Source organism: Megascapheus bottae, chromosome 16 (genome assembly GCF_031878675.1).
Source record: "Megascapheus bottae isolate mThoBot1 chromosome 16, mThoBot2.hap1, whole genome shotgun sequence".
In the NCBI taxonomy this organism is placed as follows: Eukaryota; Metazoa; Chordata; class Mammalia; order Rodentia; family Geomyidae; genus Megascapheus; species Megascapheus bottae.
This window is the reverse complement of record NC_143524.1, coordinates 1,610,541-1,632,978: the sequence shown is the minus strand read 5'-3', so window position 1 is coordinate 1,632,978 and position 22,438 is coordinate 1,610,541. Positions and strand designations below refer to the sequence as shown.

Genomic DNA, 22,438 nt, shown 5'->3' with positions numbered 1-22,438 from the left:
CACGGAGACACCCAACACTCTTTTGGTGCCTGAGGGACGTCCCTTGAGCAGACCATACCTGCAGTCCCTTCTGCTAGCTCAGCTCTGCCCTTCAGGCCTCCTTCTTGCCTGTGGCTCTGGGAGTGATTGTAATGCCCTAGTGCCTGCCTTTCTTCCAACCGGTCTGAGAAGCTGGCTGCTGGGGGCCGGAGCTTGTGTGTGTGCGCAGGCGTGCGAGTGTGTGTGCGTGGGGGGGGTGTTTCCTCTGCACAGGGAGCTTATTTAGCTAAGAGCCCTGGAGCACACCCGTGGGCCTAGCACATTGTTTTCAGGGCCAAATCCCTTCCCTAGGACTAGAGGCTTCCGGCCGCCGTCTCTGAATAAAGGCCACCCACCCACCGTGGGGAGAGAGGGCCCCTCGGTCATTTAAATTTCACACGGACTGCTGGTACCGTGTGGGGGCCGACTAAAGCTACATCCACTTCAGGTGGTTTAATGAGGTGCCTCCAGCCCTGGGACCCAGCTCACTGAAGGCCAGCAAGGTGGGGTCCCTGCAGCCCAGACACTGCTTTCCTCCCCGCCTGGGTGTTCTGGAGGTCAGGAGGCGGCCACGGGCCTCAGTGGCCACCCGACACCTGGCTGGGGTGGGGGCAGGCGGTGTCAGGAAGAAGCCATCAAATCCATGCCCAGTACAGAGCCGCACCCCCCCCATGCCACTGGGTCCCCAGGAGCCATCGCCTGGCTAGAGGGCTGGTGCAGGGCCACACAGGCAGTGCTAGCGTCTGCCCAGGGCGGAATGCGCACACCTCATTATCATTTTTTTCTAATTTATTGTTTCAATCAAGAGCATGAAAACAAGCTGGCAGCAGCAGCTTGTTGGGGTTCAGGGCAGGGAGTGCGCTCCCTTCCGTAATGGGGCTGCCAGCGCTCTCACACACGTCCTTGTGGTCGGGGAAGTGGTGAGAACTTGGGGTGAATGGGGAAGGGAGACACTCCATTTAGTTCTGATTGCACTGCGTTATGATCACAGACTGGAACCAATGAAATGTCCAGGTTTGGAGGTGCGGTAGTAATTTTTATGACCCCATGTATGATCGGTTTCAGATCCCACAGCCACTGGAAAGCAAGCGTCTCCCCCACTACGAGGCTTGGCTCGACGGCGCTGTGGGAGCATGGTGCTGGCCTTCCCCGCCCTCCCTGGAACCCGGACTTCAGATCAGAGATGGCTCAGCAGGGGAGGCCGTGCCCGGAGTCTCCAGGCCCCTGGGTCCTTGGTCTCTTCTAGAATGCTTGCCTCTGCGGGCTTCTCCCATAGCTGGCTCTTCTGGAACCCAAGCCTCAGTGCATGCTCTGCCAGCGTGCTCCACGCGAGTTCTGGCTCTGCTGGAATACTCACTTCTAGCATGGAGCTGTGATGCCACGTAGGTGTGGAAGCGGGCCCCGCCTGGGGGGTGAGTGGAGGCAAGCCCTGGGGACAGAGCGCCCCCAGCCTCCGGTGAGAGGGCAGGCGGGCCAGTCTCCAGCTCTGCAGGACTGGGGGTTGTTGCACACGACTAGCTTTGGGGATGTTTGTTCTCTGGCTACAGATCGCAAGAGCACTCATTCCAGATTCCTGGCAGGCTCTGAGGCCGCTCACGATCGCCGCTCGATTTCCTGAGAGCCTCTTGCTATGGTTAGCTAGGGTGTTGAATCCACGTCTGCTTGCATCTATGTAGCCAGTGTTTCATCATTTTTGTTGGTGGATGGCACCATGTTTACCATCAGGCTTCCTCCAAAAATGGCACCTGATCTCATCTTCATGCTTGTGCCTCTAGGGGCCACTGTTTCTAGCTTTAGTTTTATGTGCAAGGATCCTGGCATATGTTCAGGGCATCTCTTTATTTTTCTTCCTTTGGTTGGTTGTGGGACTTGAACTCTGGCCTGGGTGCTGTCCCTGAGCTCTTCAGCCCAAGGCTACTGTCCTACCCATGGAGCCACGGTGCCACTTCCAGTTTTCTGGTGGTTAATTGGAGATAAGAGTCTCGTGGTCTTTAGTGCCCTGGCTGGCTTTGAACCATGATCCCCAGATCTCAACCTCCTGAGTAGCTAGGATTACAGGCGTGAGCCATGGCGCCCTGCTTCTTTTTATTTTTCAACTGTCCATTCTGTTTCACTTAGTTGTATTGAATAATGCATTCAAATAAATAATTTTAAAAAGAAGCACGTCGGGAGTGTTCAGTGGAGGAACATTTGTCCAGCAGGCACAGGGCCCTGCATTCCATCCTCAGCATGGCAAGACAGGTAACTAATTACTAATAAATCAAACCACTTCTGACAGTCTCTCCTCTTGGTAGATAAATGCATGACACTTACATTTAGTGTGATATTGAGTCCGGTTGATTTGATTCTTTCCAGCTCTATGTGTGCTATTTGACCTGTCTTGTCTTTGTCTTCCTTACAGCTGCTGGGCATGCTCCCCCACCCCGTCCTCTCGTCCTGTGGGTGTGGACGTCCCCAGCCCTCTTCCAGCTCACAGGTAGCTTCTCTGAAGAGAGCTCCACATCATGGAGGCTCCAGGCCTCCTGAGGAAGACAAGGCACTGTGCATGGCGTCCTTTCTTCTTTCCTCTCCATGGGGAGCAGGGCATCTCCAACACTGCCCTCTAGGTTTAGAGCCTGGAGCCACACAGGACGCTTTCTGCTGTCGTCACAGGACAGAACGTACTTAGGCTGTCAAGCAGCCTCTGCCCGCCATGAGCAGCGATGCCGGAGCGTGTGTGCCACGGTGCTCGGAAAGCCTGGCTGGCACCGTCACGTGGACAGGCTGTGGGCCACAGCTGCCACATCCCCTGCCAGGCAGGAGTTCCCCGGTAAACCGTGCAGGCCCGCTCGGTGTTAAAGTCCCAACCAAAGACCAAAGCGAAGCCATATTTGGAAGCGAGGTCTTTGCTGATGTCTCAGTGGGGTGGAGTGAATGCCTCAGCCACGCCACCAGTGCCTGAGCACAGGCAAGGGCAGGTGACCGTGATGACACCAGTCCTTCCAGGGCTGGGGCTGGCCCCAAGCGGGCTCTCCTCGCAGCCTGGGCTGCCCTGCAGACACTGACCTCAGATGCCTGTGTCCCCGGTGGCCTGAAGATCATGGGCCATCACCAAGACCACGCAGCGTCGGGACAAGGACCTCGGAGACGCTCCCCCGTGACGCCCCCACGGGCCTCGGCGAGGCCAGGCCTCACCCCACAGGCACACTGGCCTCCTCAGGATGGGGCACTGGCGATGGAGCCCCAGGGTCTGAGGGAGCCCAGGCTGAGGATGGCCGTGGCAGGGGTCCTGGAAGCCCCTCCAGACCCCGCGGTGCAGGGGCCCCACACCGCTCACGCCAGGGCCTCTGCACACGGCAGCGGTCTCGGCTGGCCGCCCTGTAATTTGTGGTGGTCGTGGGCAGACCACCAGGCTGCAGACACCCTGGCAGCCCAGAGGCAGGGGCTTCACCCACGCTTACAACCGCAGCCCTCAACCCAGTCCCATGGGAGCAGCTCTCAGGCCACACCCCGAAGACGGGACCCCACCAGGGCACTCTCAGCTGTGACGGGAGGAAAGGGGGTTCTCTCCCGCTCTCTCTCCCGCTCTCCCTCCTCTGCTGGGTTCCCCTCTGGGCCATTCTGCTTCTCTCCAGGGCCGGAGGCCGGCAGGGCCACCTGACCGCAGGCTGTCACGCGTTCCCGGCTAGCCACTCTGCACAGGCTGCAATTCCGGAGACTTTAATGACAGCCGCGTTTAAACAGCTTTCCCCCCTTCCAGGAATGTTCTAAGGGGTTGAGAGGAAACAGTGCAGGATTTTGCTGTTTTAAGAACTAATAAGTGAACAGCCTCAGAGAGATGTGAGGTGTTTCAGGCTGAAGTTTACACAGTAAACAGAGGCACAAAGGCGGACTTGTGGTGGATTCTGCGGGCCTCCTCCATTCCTGGGGGGAAGGGGCTGCCTTCCCGGAGCTAAACTGGACGGGCCCAGCAGAGTACAGCCGCTTGTTCCCCGGCCCCCGGCCCTTGGCCAGGTCCCTTCTGGATCCCGCACTGGGCGGTGGACGGGGTGTCTGAATGGGCCACCAGAGCGGGCTGAGCAGGGAAGGGAATGAGGCCTACGCCCCCGGCTCTGCCTCAGCCCTGGGCGGGTCCCCCACCCCCCACACACCAGGCTGCATTTGGATATTTGCAAACCTCACAGCCCCCTAACCACTCAGGAATTTCTTCCATGCCCAGACAGTCTTGTTTCCAAATTTGGACTGGGGCTCCCGTTCCCCTGACAAACTCCTTCAAAGACACAGACCAGCAAATCTCAGACCCACGTCCATCAGAAACCTTCACCCGGGAGAAGGTGGGGCGCTGGCTCTGACGCTGCGGGAACAAGTGTAAACGGTCCCACCAGTGATCATGAACAGAGGAGCAGGACCCCGGCTCCCGGCTCCATGCCAGAGCACAAACCCCCACGGGCCAACAACTCCCTGTCACCAAAGCAGACCTCCACGCTCCGCCAGCCTTCCACGGGCGCAGGACGTGTGCGGTAAGCACGAGACTGGCTTATTCCTTGACCATCAGTGGGGTTAGTGGGGTTTGTGGTGGCTCAGGCCCGGGGACCTGGCTACTCTCCGAAAGACAGCAGTTCAAGGCCAATCCAGACAACAATGTCCATCACAGACCCCATCTCAGCAGAGAAGGCTGGGCGTGGCTGTTGGTACCTGTCATGGCAGCCATCCCACAAACATGCATAGGAAGATGGCATAAAGAATGAGACCGCATCCTAAAAATAACCGGGGGGAGAAAGAGAAAAGGGTTGGGGCATGGCTCAGGTGGTAGAATCCTCTGTGGCAAGCACGAGGACCTGAGCTTAAACTCGCACTGAAATAGGAGGAGGGAGAGGAAGAAGAGATCAATGCAAGTCACGAAGAAAGCAATCACGAGTGCACCCAAGGAAATAGCACAGGCTACAGATGTGTGCCAGTTAAAAAAATGAAGATGGAGCCAGGAGTTTGGCCTAGTGGTAGAGTGCTTGCCTAGCATGCACGAAGACCCGGGTTCCATTCCTTGGTGCCAAATACACAGAAAAAGGCCGCAAGTGTTGCTGAGACTCAAGTGGTAGAGCTCTAGCCTTGAGAAAGTCAAGGACAGTGTTCAGGCCCTGAGCTCAAGCCCAGGGCTGGCAAAAACAAAATAAAAACAAAAAAAAAAAGAAGAAGAAGATGGAGCCGGGTGTTTGGCCTAGTGGTAGAGTGCTTGCCTAGCATGCACGAAGACCCGGGTTCAATTCCTTGGTACCACAGACATAGAAAAAAAAGCTGGAAGTGATGTTGTAGCTCAAGTGGTAGAGCCACAAACAAAGGAGTCTGACTTCGTTTTGGACAACAGGGACATATCACCATAGAAAATCCTAAAGAATCTGCAACAAACAAAACCCAATGAGCAGATATCTTCCCCTACCTTTAGGATGTGAGATCAATATAACAACAGCACACACACATTGTACTGCTACAAACCCCCAAAATGGACCCCCAAAAAACAGTACCATGGCTATAGATTCACCAGCAAGAAGTACTAAGTCACAAGTTTTACGAGCTTCCTGCAAACCCCCAAACATGCTAAGCAAGCAGGGAATTTGTTTTGGGTGGGGGATGGCACAAGGAAGGAACAGAATCTGGGGAACTGGTTCTAAGATTTTCATGAGAATGTGAAGGATTTAGCTAAGCACTGCACTTAGTAAATGACCAAAATTGGAGGATTAACAGGACCTGATTTCAGGGCTTAATGTAAAAGTCACAGTAATCAAGACAGGGCTTTGCTGGGAGAGCAGATTACAACATCCAGAAAGCAGACCAACACATGGCCAGCCGATTCCATCAAAGGTGCCAAAGTAATTCCACGGGGAAAAAAAAAGTTGTGGGGACGAAGGTTACCACATGCAAAAAGATTTAACCCCGAGTCAGACCTGTCACCATACATAAAATTAAACTCAAAATGAGGCACAGACCTAAACGAGAAACATGAAACTATACAATTCCTGCAGCAAGCAGAGGAAAAAGCTTTGTAACCTTGAATTAGGCAAGTATTTCTTAGAGAACACACACACACACACACACACACACACACATCTTACAGGAGAGGTGGGGAGACCTGGATGAATTAGTTTTCATCAAAATTAAAAACTGCTGCTCTTTTCAAAGAGGTTAAGACAATTCAAGGCAAAGCCATAGACTGGGGGAAAACTGTCCATAAAACACAGATCTGATAAAGGATTTACATTTAGAATTAGGGGCACAACTCTTCCAACTCTTAGGAAAAAAAGGAAAAAATCCAATTATTAAACCAAGAAAGAAAGAAAGAAAGAAAGAAAGAAAGAAAGAAAGAAAGAAAGAAAGAAAGGAAGGAAGGAAGGAAGGAAAGAAAAAAATTTGCAGAGACTTCCGCAGACGAGAGCCAGCGTTCGCTCATGCCTGAAGTGCTGTTTCTGGGGAAATGCGAATTAAAATTAGCATGTGGGGGGGGAGGGAAATGGGGACCAAGATATGTGAAAGGGTATCAATGTATGGGAATTAATGCACCATGTATCTGGCAAATATCATGTAACACTTCTATTAATTACAATAAAAATATATTTTAAAAAATTAGCATGTAGATGATCAGAAAAGAAGAAAGCAGCTATTGCTCAGTGCTGGTGAGAAGAGGCCGCGGTGCGGGGCCCGCGGCCGTGCACGCAGACACACACGTGTGGTGCTCGGGGCACAGGCAGTGAGGGGGTCTGGAGTGACTGGCACAGGGCCAGGCGGTTTGGCCGATTCTGAGGACGGGAAACACGCGCGCGCACGCACGCACGCACCAAGCGCTCCTCCGGCAGTCTCACGCAGGGGGGTTTAGCCCAGAACCGAGAAGACATGCGATTCCTGTAAAACCTGGGCGAAATGCTCCAGACAACTCTAATCATAACAGCGGAGCCCTGGAGACGGCAGAGACGCCCATCAGCCCGAGCGTAGATAAACAAACTGAAGTACATTTTATCCTTTCCAAATGAAAGGAAACCAACGACTGAGCCCAGGCCGCAGTGGGCGCGGACGGCCCTCAGATGAATTACGCTAAATGACAGAAGCCAGGCCCGGGGACTCCGGGCCCGGGAACTCTGGATGGGCGTTCCCACGTGGGGGCTGCAAAAGGGGCACCAAGGTGCCCAGCCGGGACTTCAAACACTGCAAGGATTTGCCAGACTCATTAAATGGCACACCTGACAGAGGGAAGAGATGTCCTGTGTGTTAACTCAAACCTCCTTAAAATGAGCAGAAACAAGAAAAATGACAAGATTGAAAGACATGTCTGAATCAGCTGGTAACAAAAGAAACGGAGAGAGGGGCTAAGGCAAAGACCTGGGCTTGGGGGTGAATCGAGTCAGAGTCTGGGCACCCATATCCGGGTCCTGGCCACCGCGGGGGCCCTGGCCCTGTCCTGCGGCCTGAGCCAGGTATCCAGAAACAGTGAAGACCAGGCATGATGATGCCTGCCCTGAGGACCCAAGCTCGGTTTCCATCCTGCTCTCAGGTGAGCCTGGCAGCCGGGGGCCCTGCACCCCTTTTCCTCCCTCCTTGCCATCTTCCACCGGGAAGCCTTGCCATTTGTCTGGCCCAAGGCAGACCCTTTGGGAGCTGCCCCCAGGCGGACGTGGAAGAGTGCCAGCCGGAGTCCTAGCCCTTCCTCTAGGCTGCAGCCCCCCACCACACACCCCTGTGGACAGGGCTGAAATTCAACACTGCCACCTGAGGGCCAGCAGGCTGCAGGCTGGCCTCCCTGGCAGGGACATCCATGCCGCAGCTCCAGGCCTCTGGCCCTGGACACACAACATGGCCGACTCCCCCCACCCTGATGCTTCTGAGGACGCAGGGGTGAAGCCAGGCCCCACTAGGCCCCTCCGCAGGGCTCCGCTCAAGGTGAAGCCCCAGGCCTCCTTTCCACTGCTCTGGGGCCTCAGGCTGGGAGGGGACAGCAGCTCTGAGTCCACCAGGCCTCGCTTCCCCTATGGCCCCAGGAAGGAAGTTTAGGGGGCTCGAGGCCCCAAGCACCTGCGGCTGCTCACGTCCACGTCCCGCGGCGCCTTCCAGGCCCGCTCGGGCTGGCCTGGCTGGAAGGGGGAGCAGCTGCAGGACACAGGGGCTCCTGTTCCCACCCAAGGGCCGGGGAGGAACGCCCCCGCAGGCGGGGAGCAGTTACTGGAAATGTCCCTGGCTCCAGGCAGGCCCCTCAGACCCCAGATGAGGCCCCAGGCCCAGCATGACTGCCAAGGTCCCAAGTGGACCCCAAGGCCAGGCAAGGAGGGAGGGGGGGCTGCAGGGGGCCTAAGCGGGGCAGGGATGAGACACCAGGGCCAGCCTGGCCTGAAAGGAGCCCAGCCCGGTACCCTGAGACCCCCTGGCACCCTGGGATTCCCAAGCAGCCTGCCGTCTCGGAGCCGGCCCCTGGGGCTGTGACTCCATGTCACAGGCTAGGACACGCAATGGCGCTGGCCCTGTAGGGACCCTGGATAGCCACTGGGTCACCCCGCAAGCCCCACTCAGCCCGCTTCCTCCTGGGACAAGCTCGGGCACACCCGAGACAGGAGGGACTGTGCCAGGGGTCCTGTGCAGGCCCAGGCCGGTCAGCCACGTCCTCCTCCCAGGGCTGAGCAGATCACACCAGCTCCACGAGGTAGAGGGAGGGACACGGGGACCCTGCCCACACCCAGGTCCCCACCCTCCCCATACCTCACAGAGGCCAGGCGGGGCCCACATGGTCATAGACTCCAGCTCTCAACCTCACGCCAGCCCTCCCCTCCCCTCCCCTCCACACCGGTGTCTCCCCCACACCTCACGCCAGCCCTCCCCTCCCCTCCACACCAGTGTCTCCCCCACACCTCACACCAGCCCTCCCCTCCCCTCCACACCAGTGTCTCCCCCACACCTCACACCAGCCCTCCCCGCCCCTCCCCTCCACACCAGTGTCTCCTCCACACCTCACGCCAGCCCTCCCCTCCCCTCCACACCAGTGTCTCCCCCACACCTCACGCCAGCCCTCCCCTCCCCTCCACACCAGTGTCTCCCCCACACCTCACGCCAGCCCTCCCCTCCCCTCCACACCAGTGTCTCCCCCACACCTCACGCCAGCCCTCCCCGCCCCTCCCCTCCACACCAGTGTCTCCTCCACACCTCACGCCAGCCCTCCCCTCCCCTACACACCAGTGTCTCCCCACACCTCACACCAGCCCTCCCCGCCCCTCCCCTCCACACCAGTGTCTCCTCCACACCTCACGCCAGCCCTCCCCTCCCCTCCACACCAGTGGCTCCCCCACACCTCACGCCAGCCCTCCCCTTCCCTCCCCTCCACACCAGTGTCTCCCCCACACCTCACGCCAGCCCTCCCCTCCCCTCCACACCAGTATCTCCTCCACACCTCACACCAGCCCTCCGCCATCACAGGTACAAGCTGGCTTCCCCCCTCACATCTCCAAGCCATTCTCTTCCCCCAAGGTTCTGTTTAGCCCAGACTTTTCTGGGGATGTGGCCGGGGCACATCTAAACAGTAAGGGACTTGACTCTGGGAGACATCACTCGTGTAAGGGCCTTTCTTTGCTTGTTCTACCTGAGATCTTCCCCATGGAAGGAAGAATTCAACCACTGGAGGGTGAAGAGGTGCCTAGGTCCTCCTCAGCCACCCCTCACCCCGCAGCCCCACTCGCCCCACCAGCCCCTACCCATCCTGCTCCAGGTATTTGATCTGCAAAGCAAAACCTGGCAGAATCCGCACAATGCCTTTTCCAGCCTCTCCTGGGACCACAGGGACCCCTCTGCCTCTGCTGAGACCCCACCCGCCCCACAGAGCCAGGACCCCTCTGCCTCTGCTGAGACCCCACCCGCCCCACAGAGCCAGGACCCCTCTGCCTCTGCTGAGACCCCACCCGCCCCACAGAGCCAGGACCCCTCTGCCTCTGCTGAGACCCCACCCGCCCCACAGAGCCAGGACCCCTCTGCCTCTGCTGAGACCCCACCCGCCCCACAGAGCCAGGACCCCTCTGCCTCTGCTGAGACCCCACCCGCCCCACAGAGCCAGGACCCCTCTGCCTCTGCTGAGACCCCACCCGCCCCACAGAGCCAGGACCCCTCTGCCTCTGCTGAGACCCCACCCGCCCCACAGAGCCAGGACCCCTCTGCCTCTGCTGAGACCCCACCCGCCCCACAGAGCCAGGACCCCTCTGCCTCTGCTGAGACCCCACCCGCCCCACAGAGCCAGGACCCCTCTGCCTCTGCTGAGACCCCACCCGCCCCACAGAGCCAGGACCCCTCTGCCTCTGCTGAGACCCCACCCGCCCCACAGAGCCAGGACCCCTCTGCCTCTGCTGAGACCCCACCCGCCCCACAGAGCCAGGACCCCTCTGCCTCTTCTGAGACCCCACCCGCCCCACAGAGCCAGGACCCCTCTGCCTCTGCTGAGACCCCACCTGCCCCACAGAGCTAGGATGCTTCTGCTGAAGCCAACACCCCACTTGTCACTTTCTTCTTTGCTGAGGCTCAGAAGTCCATCCAATCTTGTGGCTCAAGTGGCAGAGTGCAAGCTACAAACAAGCAAGCCAAGGGAGAGGGCAGGGTACTGAGTTCAAGTCCTGGCACCAATAGAAGAAAAAATTTAATTTTAATTTGATTCACAAAACAAGGCCCAAGGATATGCTTCATGCAAGAAACACACTGATAAGACACTGGTAGTTTAAAGTAGTTGTAGGAAAAATCCAGAATGGATACATTAACATAGACAAAGCAGATTTCAAAGCAAACAAAATTACCAGGGATAAAGAAGGTGATTTTAGCTGGGTTTGTGGCTCATGCTTGTAATCCTGGCTACTCAGGAGGCTGAGATCTGAGGAGTGCGGTTCAAAGCCAGCCGGGCACTAAAAAGTCTGTGGGACTCTTATCTCCAACTACCCACCACAAGATCAGAAGTGGTGCCATGGCTCCAGCGGTAGGATGATAGCCTCGAGCTAAAGTGCTCAAGCACAGCACCCAGTCCCAGCTTCCAAAGCCCCACGACCCACAAACAAATAAACAAACAAAAATAGGTGATTTTATAGGGGCAGAGGGATGGGCCAAGAGAATGTGGCAATTGTAAACACAAATGCCTCCCAAAACCAAGCTTTCCACCCATGGAGCAAACCCACCAGCAATGCAGGACCAAGAGGCCAGCCACACTTGCAACCAGAGCATCGAACCCTGCTCTTCAATGATTGACAGTGAAGACAGGAAGTGGGGTGGCAGAGGTGGGGGACACATTGCCACCCCCTCCAGGACAGCACCGGGCAAGATCACCAAGACCAAGACCAGCCAGATCCTGGAATGTGACTGAGTCTTCAGCCAAACTCCAGCTAACACAGTCAAATGGCCTGGTGCCATGGCTGGTGCCTGGAATCATCGCTACTCGGGAGGCTGAAGTCTCGAGGGACACAGTCTGTGTCTCCACGGCAGAAAGTGTTTTCTATGACTACATGTGGGTTACAGGCTGAAATCAAAAATGCAGTTACAGAGAGGGATATGAAGATGCCAGGGGCGGACAAACCATGCAGCCAAGAAAACACATCAGACACAGGCAAGTGTTCTGATGGGATGGAAATCACACACACACACACACACACACACACACACACACACACACACACACACACACACTGTGTGGAGAATAAGAGGCCAAGCCCCACAGCAGGAAGGAACGAAGCTGCACAGGACTGTGACCTCCACCTCCACAATCTAAGCAGAATGAAGCAGAGAGCAGCCCAAGCCAGTGCTCTGCAGAGAGGGGAAGGAAGGAAGGAGAAAGGAGGGAATGGTGGAGAGAGAAAGAGGAGGAGGAGGAAGGAAGGAATAAGGAAAGAGGAAAAGAGAAGGGAGAGAGGGGAAGCAAAGGAAGAAAGGACAGAAGGAGCGAGGATGAGAGGGAGAAAGAAGGACAGGGGAGAAGGAAAGAAGGAAGGAAGGGAGAGGAATAGAGAGAGGGAAGGATGGAGGGATAGAGACAAGAAGGGTGGAAGGGTGGAAGGGAGGGAGGGAGAGAGGGAGGAAGGGAGGGGAGGGCGGGAGGGAGGAAGGGAGGGGAGGGAGGGAGGGAGAGAGGGGGGAGGGGAGGGAAGGGAGGGAGGGTGGGAGGGAGGGAGGAAGGGAGGGAGGGAGGACACAGAGCTTGGGAGGACCATGGCTCAGTGTCAGCCTGGGCAGAAAGTTAATGAGGCCTCATCTCAACACAGACCACAGTTCATCTGCGGTTCCAGATATGTGGCAGGCTTGGAAGAACCAAGATGGGGGTCCAGCCCTGGGGAAAAGTAAGAGTGCCGGAAAAGTCAGTACAGGAAGGGAGGTCGGCATGCCTGGCTCAAGCGGTGGAGAGCCCGCCCAGTGCATCTGAGACCCTGAATTCAAAACTGTATCGAGAGAGAGACAGAGACAGAGACAGACAGAGACAGACAGAGACAGAGACAGAGAGACAGAGACAGAGACAGAGACAGACAGAGACAGAGAGACAGAGACAGAGAGACAGAGACAGACAGAGACAGAGACAGAGACAGACAGAGAGAGAGACAGAGAGACAGAGACAGAGACAGAGAGAGACAGAGACAGAGACAGAGAGACAGAGAGACAGATAGAGAGAGGGATGTACAGGCCGGGCACAGTGGCTCTCGCCTATAATCCTAGCACCCAGGAGGCTGAGCTCTGAGGATCACAGTTCGAAGCCAGCCTGGAAAAGAAGTCCATGAGACGCTTATCTCCAAAGAGCCACCAGAAAACCAGAAGTGGCGCTATGGGTCAAATTGGTAGAGCACTAGTCTTGAGAAAAAAAAAAAAAAAAAAAGCTCAAGGACAGTGCCCAGGTCCTGAGTTCAAGACCTACACGTGAAAAAAAAATACAAATCGCCAATGCCAGGAGTGGGAGACGAGAGATCACCCCTCCCCTCCCCCTCCCCTATCCCCCCACCCCTTCCCCCCTTACACCACTGGCAACCAATTGGACACACAGGAGAAAGAATCAATTCTTCAGTCGTGCGTGACCAACCCGCCCAGAAGACACTGTGGTCTCCATAAGCCGTTCACTCAGTTAAACCCTAGTCAACCTGGAGTAAACCCAGAGGTCAGCTTTGCTGATGGAAACTGCCGAGCATACCCACGGGCAAGCACTGCGAATGTCCGTGAAATCCTCCATCCCACCAGGAAAACCCACGGCTCGGTCCACCCTGCCAACCGCACCCCAGAACATGCCCATGGCAGCCTGCAACAAGGAAAGACCACGTCCCTCACAACGGGCGCAACACCTGTCAGTAAAGTTCTAGCAAATAGAGAAGTTGGGGATAGAAGTCTCAGGCAACTGTCTGTGGGACTGGCTTCAAACTCAGCCCCTGAGTGGCTGGCATTACTGGCACGAGCATGGGCGCCTGGTTCTGGATGCGAGGGAGGAGGATATTTCAACAGATGGTGCTGGAACAATCAGCCCTCCGTACACGAAGCTAAAAATTGCAACCATCCTTTGCACAGTCCACGAAAATTAACTCAGAATGCCTCACCCACCTCGGTGCAACCTGAGCCGTAAAACCACTAGGAGAAAGCCCTCGTAATTGTGCCCTTAATAAACATCTCCTAAACATGTCACTAAAACTGAACTATTTAAAAAAGAAGCCCTAGGGCTGGGAGTATGGCCTAGTGGTAGAGTGCTTGCCTAGCATGCACAAAGACCCAGGTTCGATTCCTCGGTACCACATACATAGAAAAAAGCCAGAAGTGGTGCTGAGGCTCAAGTGGTAGAGCTCTAGCCTTGAGAAAATCCAAGGGCAGTGCTCAGGCCCTGAGCTCAAGCCCAGGACAAAAAAAAAAAAAGAAGAAGAAGAAGAAGCACTAAATCTGACTTCCTAAACTGGAAAGCATTTGTTTTTATTTGTATTTTTTGCCTCGGAGAGGAAGGGCCAGGGCTCAACCATGGAGCATCCCAGCCCAATCTCTTCTTAACAAACACACCCACAAGTAAATTGGGAGAAATGTTTGTGAGGCTCTGTCTGTGTGGCCAGAATAAAGAACTTTTAGAACTCAATAAGAAGCAAACAGCCCAATTTTACAAACAGGAGTGGATGATTTAAAGGCTATTTCAATTTAACACAAAAAGAGGACACTTAACACTGCTAGTCCTTAGAAAATGGCGGTTTAGACTGGCAGCGACTCAAGCCTGTGCCCTCACTCCCCGGTCATCTCAGCTCTGCCAGGGAAGAACGGCTGGGCAAAGCGGTGCAGGGAAGCACAAGATGGGGATCACAGACATAACACAAAGACCCCACCTCAAAAACAGACAGCAGGAAACGAGGGCTGGGGGTGTGGCTAGAGGCTGGCACTCTAGCGCGTGAATCACAGCGCCATTTTTGGCTTCTTAGTTAACTGGAGGTGAGGCTCTCACAACGGGGCAGAGGACCAGCTCAGCCACAAGAGCCTGGACACTGGGAGGCCAGCCTGGTCCTGGCCTAACTCCAGATCGGACTGCCAGAGCGACAGCCATGTCTAGGGGCTGAGCCTGGCCAGTGACACCAGCAGGGACCAGGCCCTACTTAACCACTGCCCAGGATCCTACCCAGCTGGCCACAGGTACCTGTCAAGGAAAAGAGACCCAGGCCCCCTAAAGAGATTTTAAATGAGATTAAGATGCCTGCGGCTGCCCCCCCCAACTCTGCACATGCTGCCCAGAAACTGACCAGCACTATCCTGCACCGCCACCCCGCACACGGCGACTGGCTCATGGCTGCCAGGAGGCGGGGACCGTGCCACCCTGTGCCTCCACCCCCACACGGTCAATGTCTGCGGGTCCAGGTCCCCGGCGCTGACCGTTTCTAGATTTAATGTGCAAATGGAGGCAGCCCCAGGGTTTTGCTGTCCTGCTGGCACCAACTCCACGCTGAGCCTGTGTGCACGTGTGCGTCCACTCCACGGGTACAAGCCCGACTTGAATCCGGGGGGGGGAGGGCAGGGCGCCCGCTGTGCACGCCCACACTCACATCTCTTTCTGCAAATGCTCCTCCCTCCACCCAGTGAGCGGGCCAGCCTGGCAGGGGCAGAAGCCTCATTCTACAACCTGGTGCCTAGCAATCTGACCTGGAAACAGGGCCACCTAGAGCCCCTGCAGAGGCCATCAGCCCCCCCCCGCGCCCGCAGGCCCCCCCCGGATGTCTACCCCGTACTCCGAGGTGCCCACAGGCCTAGAGACCTGAGCATTCAAAGAGGCCCACACTCCAAAGAGGGTGTGTTCCAGTGCTGGCACTTAAACAAGGCCTAGAACTCTTGCGTGGCCTTTCCCTCAAGGCTTGTTCTCTACTACTTGAGCTGTGCCTCCATTTCTGGCATTTTTCTGGTTTTGTGGAGATCAGGGGCTCTTGAATTTATCTGTCCGGTCTGGCTTTGAACCCTTGTCCTCAGATCTCAGCCTCCTGAACAGCTAAAATTACAGAAATGGGTCTCTGCCACCCAGCTAACGATAAAAGGCACTTGAGGGGCCGGGAGTCTGGCCTAGTGGTTAAAGTGCTTGCCTAGCATGCATGAAGACCCAGGTTCGATTCCTCTGTACCACATATAGAAAAAAAGCCGGAAGTGGTGCTGAAGCTCAAGTGGTAGAGCTCTAGCCTTGAGAAAGTCCAAGGACAGTGCTCAGGCCCTGAGCTCAAGCACTTGAGGGTAAAAATGTAGCTCTAAACCCAGAGGGGACCCAGAGCAGTGCCACATGTCCTGGGCCAACCAATAACATCACCCCCCAGCTCCTGACGAGGTGCTGGTACCCCCTCCACCCCCCACCCCCGCTGTCCCCAGGTCGGCTACCACACAGCTTTAAAGCCCGGGCTAGAATGGAGGAGCTTCAAGGTGGGGTGGGCGAGCTGGCTGCTCAGCCCCTCAGCCCCGGGGAAGCTGCGCGGAGTCGGGAATCCCACAACGACAGGCACGCTTCGATAGCACACCGCCGGGGCCTCTGGCTTTCGTTCCATGTGACCTAGAGAGGCCAGGAACGTGCTCAGAACTCATCTGAGCAAGGTGCCCTGGGGACACCCCGGCACCTGCCCCTCCCAGGGCCTTCCTGCACCACTCAGGAGATCCAGTCATCCGGGCAGACAGCTGGTGACCCCGCCGAGCCACAGCCCACGGTCACAGCACCCCTTCCTGGGCAGCCCCCCGCCCCGCAGCAGAGCTGGCACGCGGGCCACTCAGCCCGCGCTGTGTTATGTCAGCTGTTGCCCTGTGCTTAAAGCCAGGCACTCCAGCTGGCTGGGGTCAGATGTAAAAACAAGGACCTAACAAAACCTGCCCCCCTCCTGCTCCCCTGACCAGAGACCCCTGCCGCCCAGGCACTTAGCGAGGGGCGCTTCCCAGCCTGGCCCCAGGGCCCCAGGCAGCCCCCACCCAGGTCTGACTTTTGTCCTGAGCCTCAGGGACCAGGAGGAGGACCGCCGGGAAGGAGACTATGAGCCTGGAAGCGTCCAGAAGCGAGGGGCAGCCACGCTCCAGCCAGCCCAGGCCCGCCACCCAGGGTCCCCCAGCTCTGCTGGCATCTCCTGAAAGGCGGGGGGCTCCCACCTGGAGCCGAGGCCCCACTGGGCGTGTGGGGCGGCTGTGGCTTACGGGCTGCATAAGCATGTTCTCTGAGCCTCACCGGGGGCAGAGAAGAGTGGGGAGCTAGAGAGTGGGGTCACCCAGACACGGGGCGGCCTTGAGAGAAGGGCATGGAAGCCACATGCACACGTGTGCCGACACGCCGCCTGCCACCGTGACAGGCACGGGGCAGCAGAGGAGGGCCGAGCGGCTCCTTGGCCACCCCCGAGGGAGCGGGGAGGCTTCTCTGGGAGCAGGCCTGGCGTAGGCCCGGCGGGGAGAGGGTGCAGCCGCTGCCGACTGCATGGCTGGCACAGAAGGAATGCCCCCCACACACACACCCAGCGCGTCTCTCACACTGCCAGCATTGGCCGGCAGAGCAGAGTACACGGGTCAACGCGGGCACAGCAAGGTGGACAGGAGGGACCGGACAAGGATGGCAGGCGTGGTGACGCTGACGGACACGCGCCCCAACACAATGAAATAAACCACTGTGCTGCACTGAAACCCCATTTATACCGACCTAACGATGAAATTCTTCTAAAGGCCCTGGCAGGAGGGCTGGCACCCAGCTCCTCCAGCGGCTCACAGAGCCCCCAGGACAAGGCCTCTGGCTGGGCCGTGGGTCCCGTCCCCTGGTCCCGGCAGCCAGGTGGCGCAGCGGGGACACGAGGTCTGGCTCCCGCTGCAGAGGCTGGGGTCCAGCTCTGGGCCGGGGACCCATCCCTACCCCCCACAGAGCCACTGGCTGGGCCAGTGGAGCCTCCTTGTCCTCCTCCCCGCCCCGGCTCCTCCCTCTACCCTGCCTGGGCCCCTCGGGTCCCCTCAGGTGGTGGGCACAAGACATCTACCCATCGGTCCTGGTTGTGGCACAGGCCCTGTGCCCGGGTTCTGCCCCAGACACTGTATCGGGACAGAGCTGCAACCCTCCAAACCCCAGCAGCCCCCACCCCAAGAGCGGGGACCCAGATGTGGTGTTGAAGGCCCCGTGCCCCCCTTTCCAACCACTCAACCCAGGCCCCACTGGGAAGCTGCCGTCTGCCCAGGCTGCCACACCTCCCTCTGGCCGGAGAAAAGCCACGCAGAAGGGCCACAAAGGAGTGGCTCATGAGACAGTGCTCAGAACCCAGCTCCAGGGGTCCCCAGAGATAGGCAGAGAGGGACTTCCACAAACCCCAGGCCCCAGCCTGTACCCCAGTCCTTACCTACATGAGCAGTGTGCTGGGAGCCCTGCGTGCAGCCCACAACAAGCGCACCAGATGCCACACTCACACATACCACAGACAGGGCTGCACCTCCTACACCACACGCTGCACACGTAACACACACACACACACACACACACACACACACACACACACACCCCAATACCCCGACAGACAGGAACAAAGTCCAGTGCCCAATAATCCAAACCCAGTCCTGGGCGACCGCTGACGCGTGGCTACCCAGAGAAGCCGCCATGGTGGGGGCCACGGGTCGTGGGTGCTGAGAGCCAGACCTGGGCACAGGGGACTAAGCCTGGCTTTCGTCTCCACCACCACAAAGGGCCAACAGGGGAAACCGAGGCAGTTGAGGGAAAGCCACCAGCTGGGGTGGGGTGGGGGTGCCAGCGCGGGCGGGCCAGGCGCTTCTGCAAAGAGTGGGGAGTGTGGCGACCCCCTCACGCCCACCCATCGTGGCTCTCACCCTGGTGTGTGGGTCTCTGCCGCTGTGCGTGTGAGTGTGTGCTGCTTTTCAGGGGTGCTCTTGGGGTGCCTTGTCAACAAGCTGTGACCTGGCAGGCCCACCCAGGCCCTCAACTGGGCCGGCCAGGAAGTAGATCAGCTGCAGGTGTGGGGTGAAGCCCAGCTGCCCCAATCAGCGTGCATGTACACACACACACTCACACACGCACACACACTCACACATACTCAACACACACACTCACACATACTCACAGACACTCACACACACTCACACACACACTCATGCACACACAGGGTCTACTCCGGAGCCACAAACAGCTCTGCGCACCACAAAGCTTCAACTGTGTGTGCAGCCTGGGGTGGGGGCAGGGGGCCTCCTTCTAGACCAGTCCTGCCGGGGGCCCCGGTCCCGGGGCTCAGCGCAAGGCCTAGCCTCCAGTGCCCCGCCCGGGCGGGGGGCCAGGCAGGGCGGTGGCGGAATGCAGCCGCAGCCTCGCGTGACTTTTTCCACATCTGCAGTGCGATCCCAGAATCCCTCGCGCCTCACTTGCCCCTCACTGGCCGGGGCCCCCGTGGGGCTCCCCGAGCCTGCTTTTGCGGTTTGGGCTCAGGACTGGGCGCTCTGGGCTGGGGCCCAGGGGCTGTGGGGAGGCGCGTGACGAGAGCGCCACCTGGTGGCCTGCAGGCCCACGCCACAGGCTGGCCGGGCCCTCCACCTGTGTAGGCCAACTTCCTCCCTCCCCATGCTGAAGAACATTCAGCCTCAGAAGCAAGCTGCTGGCTGGGATGAGTGTGGCGTGTGGCTGTGGGGCCTGCCCTGGGGACGTGTGGACAGGTGTAGGGGAGACCAGAGGTCCTGGCAGAAAAAAAGCAGGAATAGTAAGAGGAAAGATGCAGCTGGGGGCTGGGGGCTCATGCCTGTAATCCTAGCTACTCAGGAGGCTGAGATCATGGTTCACAGCCAGCCCAGGCACTGAAGCCCTGGAGATTCTTATCTCCAATTAACCACCAGAAAACCAGAAAGTATGCTGTGGCTCAAGCCACAGTAGAGCGCTAACCTTGAGCTGAAAAGCTCAGGGACAATGGCCAAGCCCAGAGTTCAATCCCCATGACCGGCAAACAAAGGCGGAAAGATGCACTAAACTGGACCAGAAGCTGGTCATGTGCGGGATCAGAGAAACAGCCAGATGGGGCAGAGCCTGTGCAAAGGCCCCATGGCAGCCAGTTGCTAGTAAGTGAGGTGAGGGGAGATCGGGGATGAACTTGGAGCTTACTTCCAAGCAGGACTTCCTGGAACACTCCAGGTGTCTGTGTATTGTTTAGAAAGAATGCTTTAGGAAGTCTATTTCCAATTGGAGGGGAGAGAGCACCCCAGAAGCATGCGATCCCGAACGCATTCACAGACAACATGCATACTCATGGACAGGCTGTGGACTGTGTACACACCTGTGGAAACTATGTGCCATGAGAACAAGCCTGGGGTGACATAGGAGCAGAAAAAGAAAGATGGAGGATGAATAACCTCAATACGAACACAGCATAAACTTCCAACACTCAATACCCACGGCTCACGCCTGTAATCCTAGCTCCTCAGGAGGCTGCAGTCTGAAGATCAAGGTTCAAAGGCAGCCCTCGCATGAAAGAGTGTGAGATTCTCATCTCCTGTGAACCACCAGAAAACAGGAAGTGGCACTGCAGCTCAAAGTGGTAGAGCTGAGAGCTCAGGGACAGCGCCCAGGCCCTGAGTTCAAGTCCAAAAATGACCAAAAAAAAAAAAAGTCCAATAGCTGGGGATCAAGGAGTGTTGTTCTGAGTAAAATACAACACGGGCCTGACTGCCATACCACAGCAAAACCCCTCCGTACAATTACTGCACACTACACACCACAAGAGACAGGACAGGCTGAGGGGTGAGGGGTGTGGGCAGACAGCGAGTCCACGAACCCAGCTGACTGACTGCATCTATGAAAAAGAGCCCGCGGGAGGCCTGGCGGCCTTATTTAAGGAGAGGGAAGGGAGAGTGGGGTCGGGGTGAAACCACCCACACCCACACAGCATATGGGTGTGCAAATGTTGTCCAGAACTCTGCCTTTACACAACAAACAACACCAAAATAAAAATAAGGTCTCTGCCCAGTGGCGGGGCCTGGAGGACACAGGCAAGAGCCAGGGTCACTGCCCAGAGTGGGAAAAGCGCCGCTCCACAGGTCAGTGAGAAGCGTCGCGGGGGACTGGGGAGGGAATGGCCCACTGGTCAGTCCCTGCAGGGAGGTCAGGTCACCAGGCCCTGCCCGCCCCAAGGCCTGTGGTGCGGTTTCAAGACTGGCCACCAGATGGCGCTTGGGCCCCGGAGATTGCAGGGCCAGACAGGGCTGTGGGAGAGGCTGGGCGTCCAGGTATGCGGGGGGAGAGACACTGGTTAAGATCCAACACCATCACCCCCGTGGGTGCCCTGAGCCCCACCGCAGAGGCCACTGGGAGGTGCAGGGCCCAGCGCAGAGGCTGCACGTTCCTTGAAAACACACCAGAGCAGAAGCCACGAGGGCCCACTGCCCCCAGAGACAGGTGACCATTCGCAGGGTAACCCTTCCAAGAACGCCAGGAAGCCCTGCAGGCACTCAATGTGGCATGGACACGGGCAAGGTGCCAGCGCCCCTGCCCAAGTGTCCCCGGGGGGAGCCGTCCATGGGGGGCGTCGAGAGCAATCAGAGAGAGTCTGGGGTTCCAGGGAGCGCCCCACGCCCCATGCAGGGGTGGGGTGGAAGCCCCGCGCAGACCTGGCACCTGGACCTGGCCTGCAGCGAAGGTGCTGGTGCCCAGAACAGACAGGACGGGCCTCGCCTGCTCACCAGGAGACACCATCTACCCACACACATGAGGGGTCTGAGCCCCGCGTGACCCCGAGAGGGACACTCACTTAGGGTTCTGAATCCAGAAGCAATGCAGGAAAGAGAAAGGGAAAACAGGATGTGGTGCCAGAGTCACCACGGTAACTGAGGCCCTGGCCAGAGCCTGGCCCAGAGATGCTGACGGCCACCAGTCTGTTCATATCAGCCCTGAGGTGAGGGGCAGAGAGACTGCGGTCCAGGGCCTCTGCAGGCATTGGCAGTGTTCACCCTGTGGGGTGCCAGATCCTCAGGTGGCTTTTGAGGGCCTCCACCCCACTCCACCCCTCCATCAGAGCCGCGCCTGCCCCCTCCCAGCCAACTCTGCTTTCCTCCTGGACACAGCACTGGACACGTGGGGTCTCTGCTTTGTAGCCATGCCCAGCTCCATCACGCCCACATCCCCCGTCCTCTCCTAGGCCAGCTCGGAAGCCCAGCTGGACGCCCTGCACACCACCTGGCCTGGCAGGGGCATGGGGGAGGCTGTGGTACGAGATGGCCCCGCCTCCTCCCTCCCCCGCCACCTCCCTCCCCCTCCCCCCCAACTCCCAGGTGGGCAAGAAGCACGTACCATCCAGAAGAGGGTCCCCGTGGCCAGCGCGGCGTACTGCTCGATGGTGGAGAGCACGCTGAAGATGAGGCACACCAGCACGATGAGGAAGCTGCAAGACAGGGCAGGCGGGGTCAGCCTTGCAGGCGAGGCCCATGGGGGGGAGCCCGGGACCCGCCGCCAGGGACCCCGCCCAGCGCTACTCCTTGCCAGTGAACTTGGTGTGCAGTTCTGTCTCCAAGAGCAGGGGACGGCACCCCGCCACCTGCACGCTGAGGAGGGCAGGCAGGAGACCCAGCAGCTGCAGGAAAGGGCGAGCAGCAGGACACACCAAGCAGAGCGTGGGAGCCAGGCCTTCCCTGGAGCACACACCACCCTCTGCCACCTGCTCAGATCCCCAAGGAGCCCCCACCCCCCACTCAGCACCCTTGCTGTCACCAGGCCCCCGCCCTGCTCCCACACTGCCACCATAGCGAGAGGGGCAGGGAGCCCCAGCCCAGAGCCCCACCCCACCAGGGGGGCCCGGAGCCCGGGAGCACCTGGCCCAGGGTCTTAAGTCCAGCCTGACTCTGCACACCTGCCCCAGAGCAGCCAGGACAACCCAGCAACTCCCACCTCCAGGCGCACCTCCCACACCCCCACTGTCCAGTACAGGAACCCAGCCCCCAGCCTAGACCACCCCAAAGAAGCCACTCGCCATGGCCCCCCAGGCCC

At 58.2% G+C, this 22,438-nt stretch overlaps 1 protein-coding gene across 2 annotated transcripts in view; it reads right to left on the bottom strand.

Annotated features, from left to right (window-relative positions):
• Positions 1-22,438, bottom strand: part of Kcnq1 (potassium voltage-gated channel subfamily Q member 1) — a 257,114-nt gene that overhangs the window by 210,528 nt on the left and 24,148 nt on the right. For both annotated transcript variants that reach the window (XM_090347156.1, XM_090347157.1), the window contains exon 2: positions 21,746-21,836. In XM_090347156.1, the coding sequence (XP_090203282.1) occupies positions 21,746-21,836 (91 nt within the window). The remainder of the gene's footprint in view (positions 1-21,745; positions 21,837-22,438) is intronic.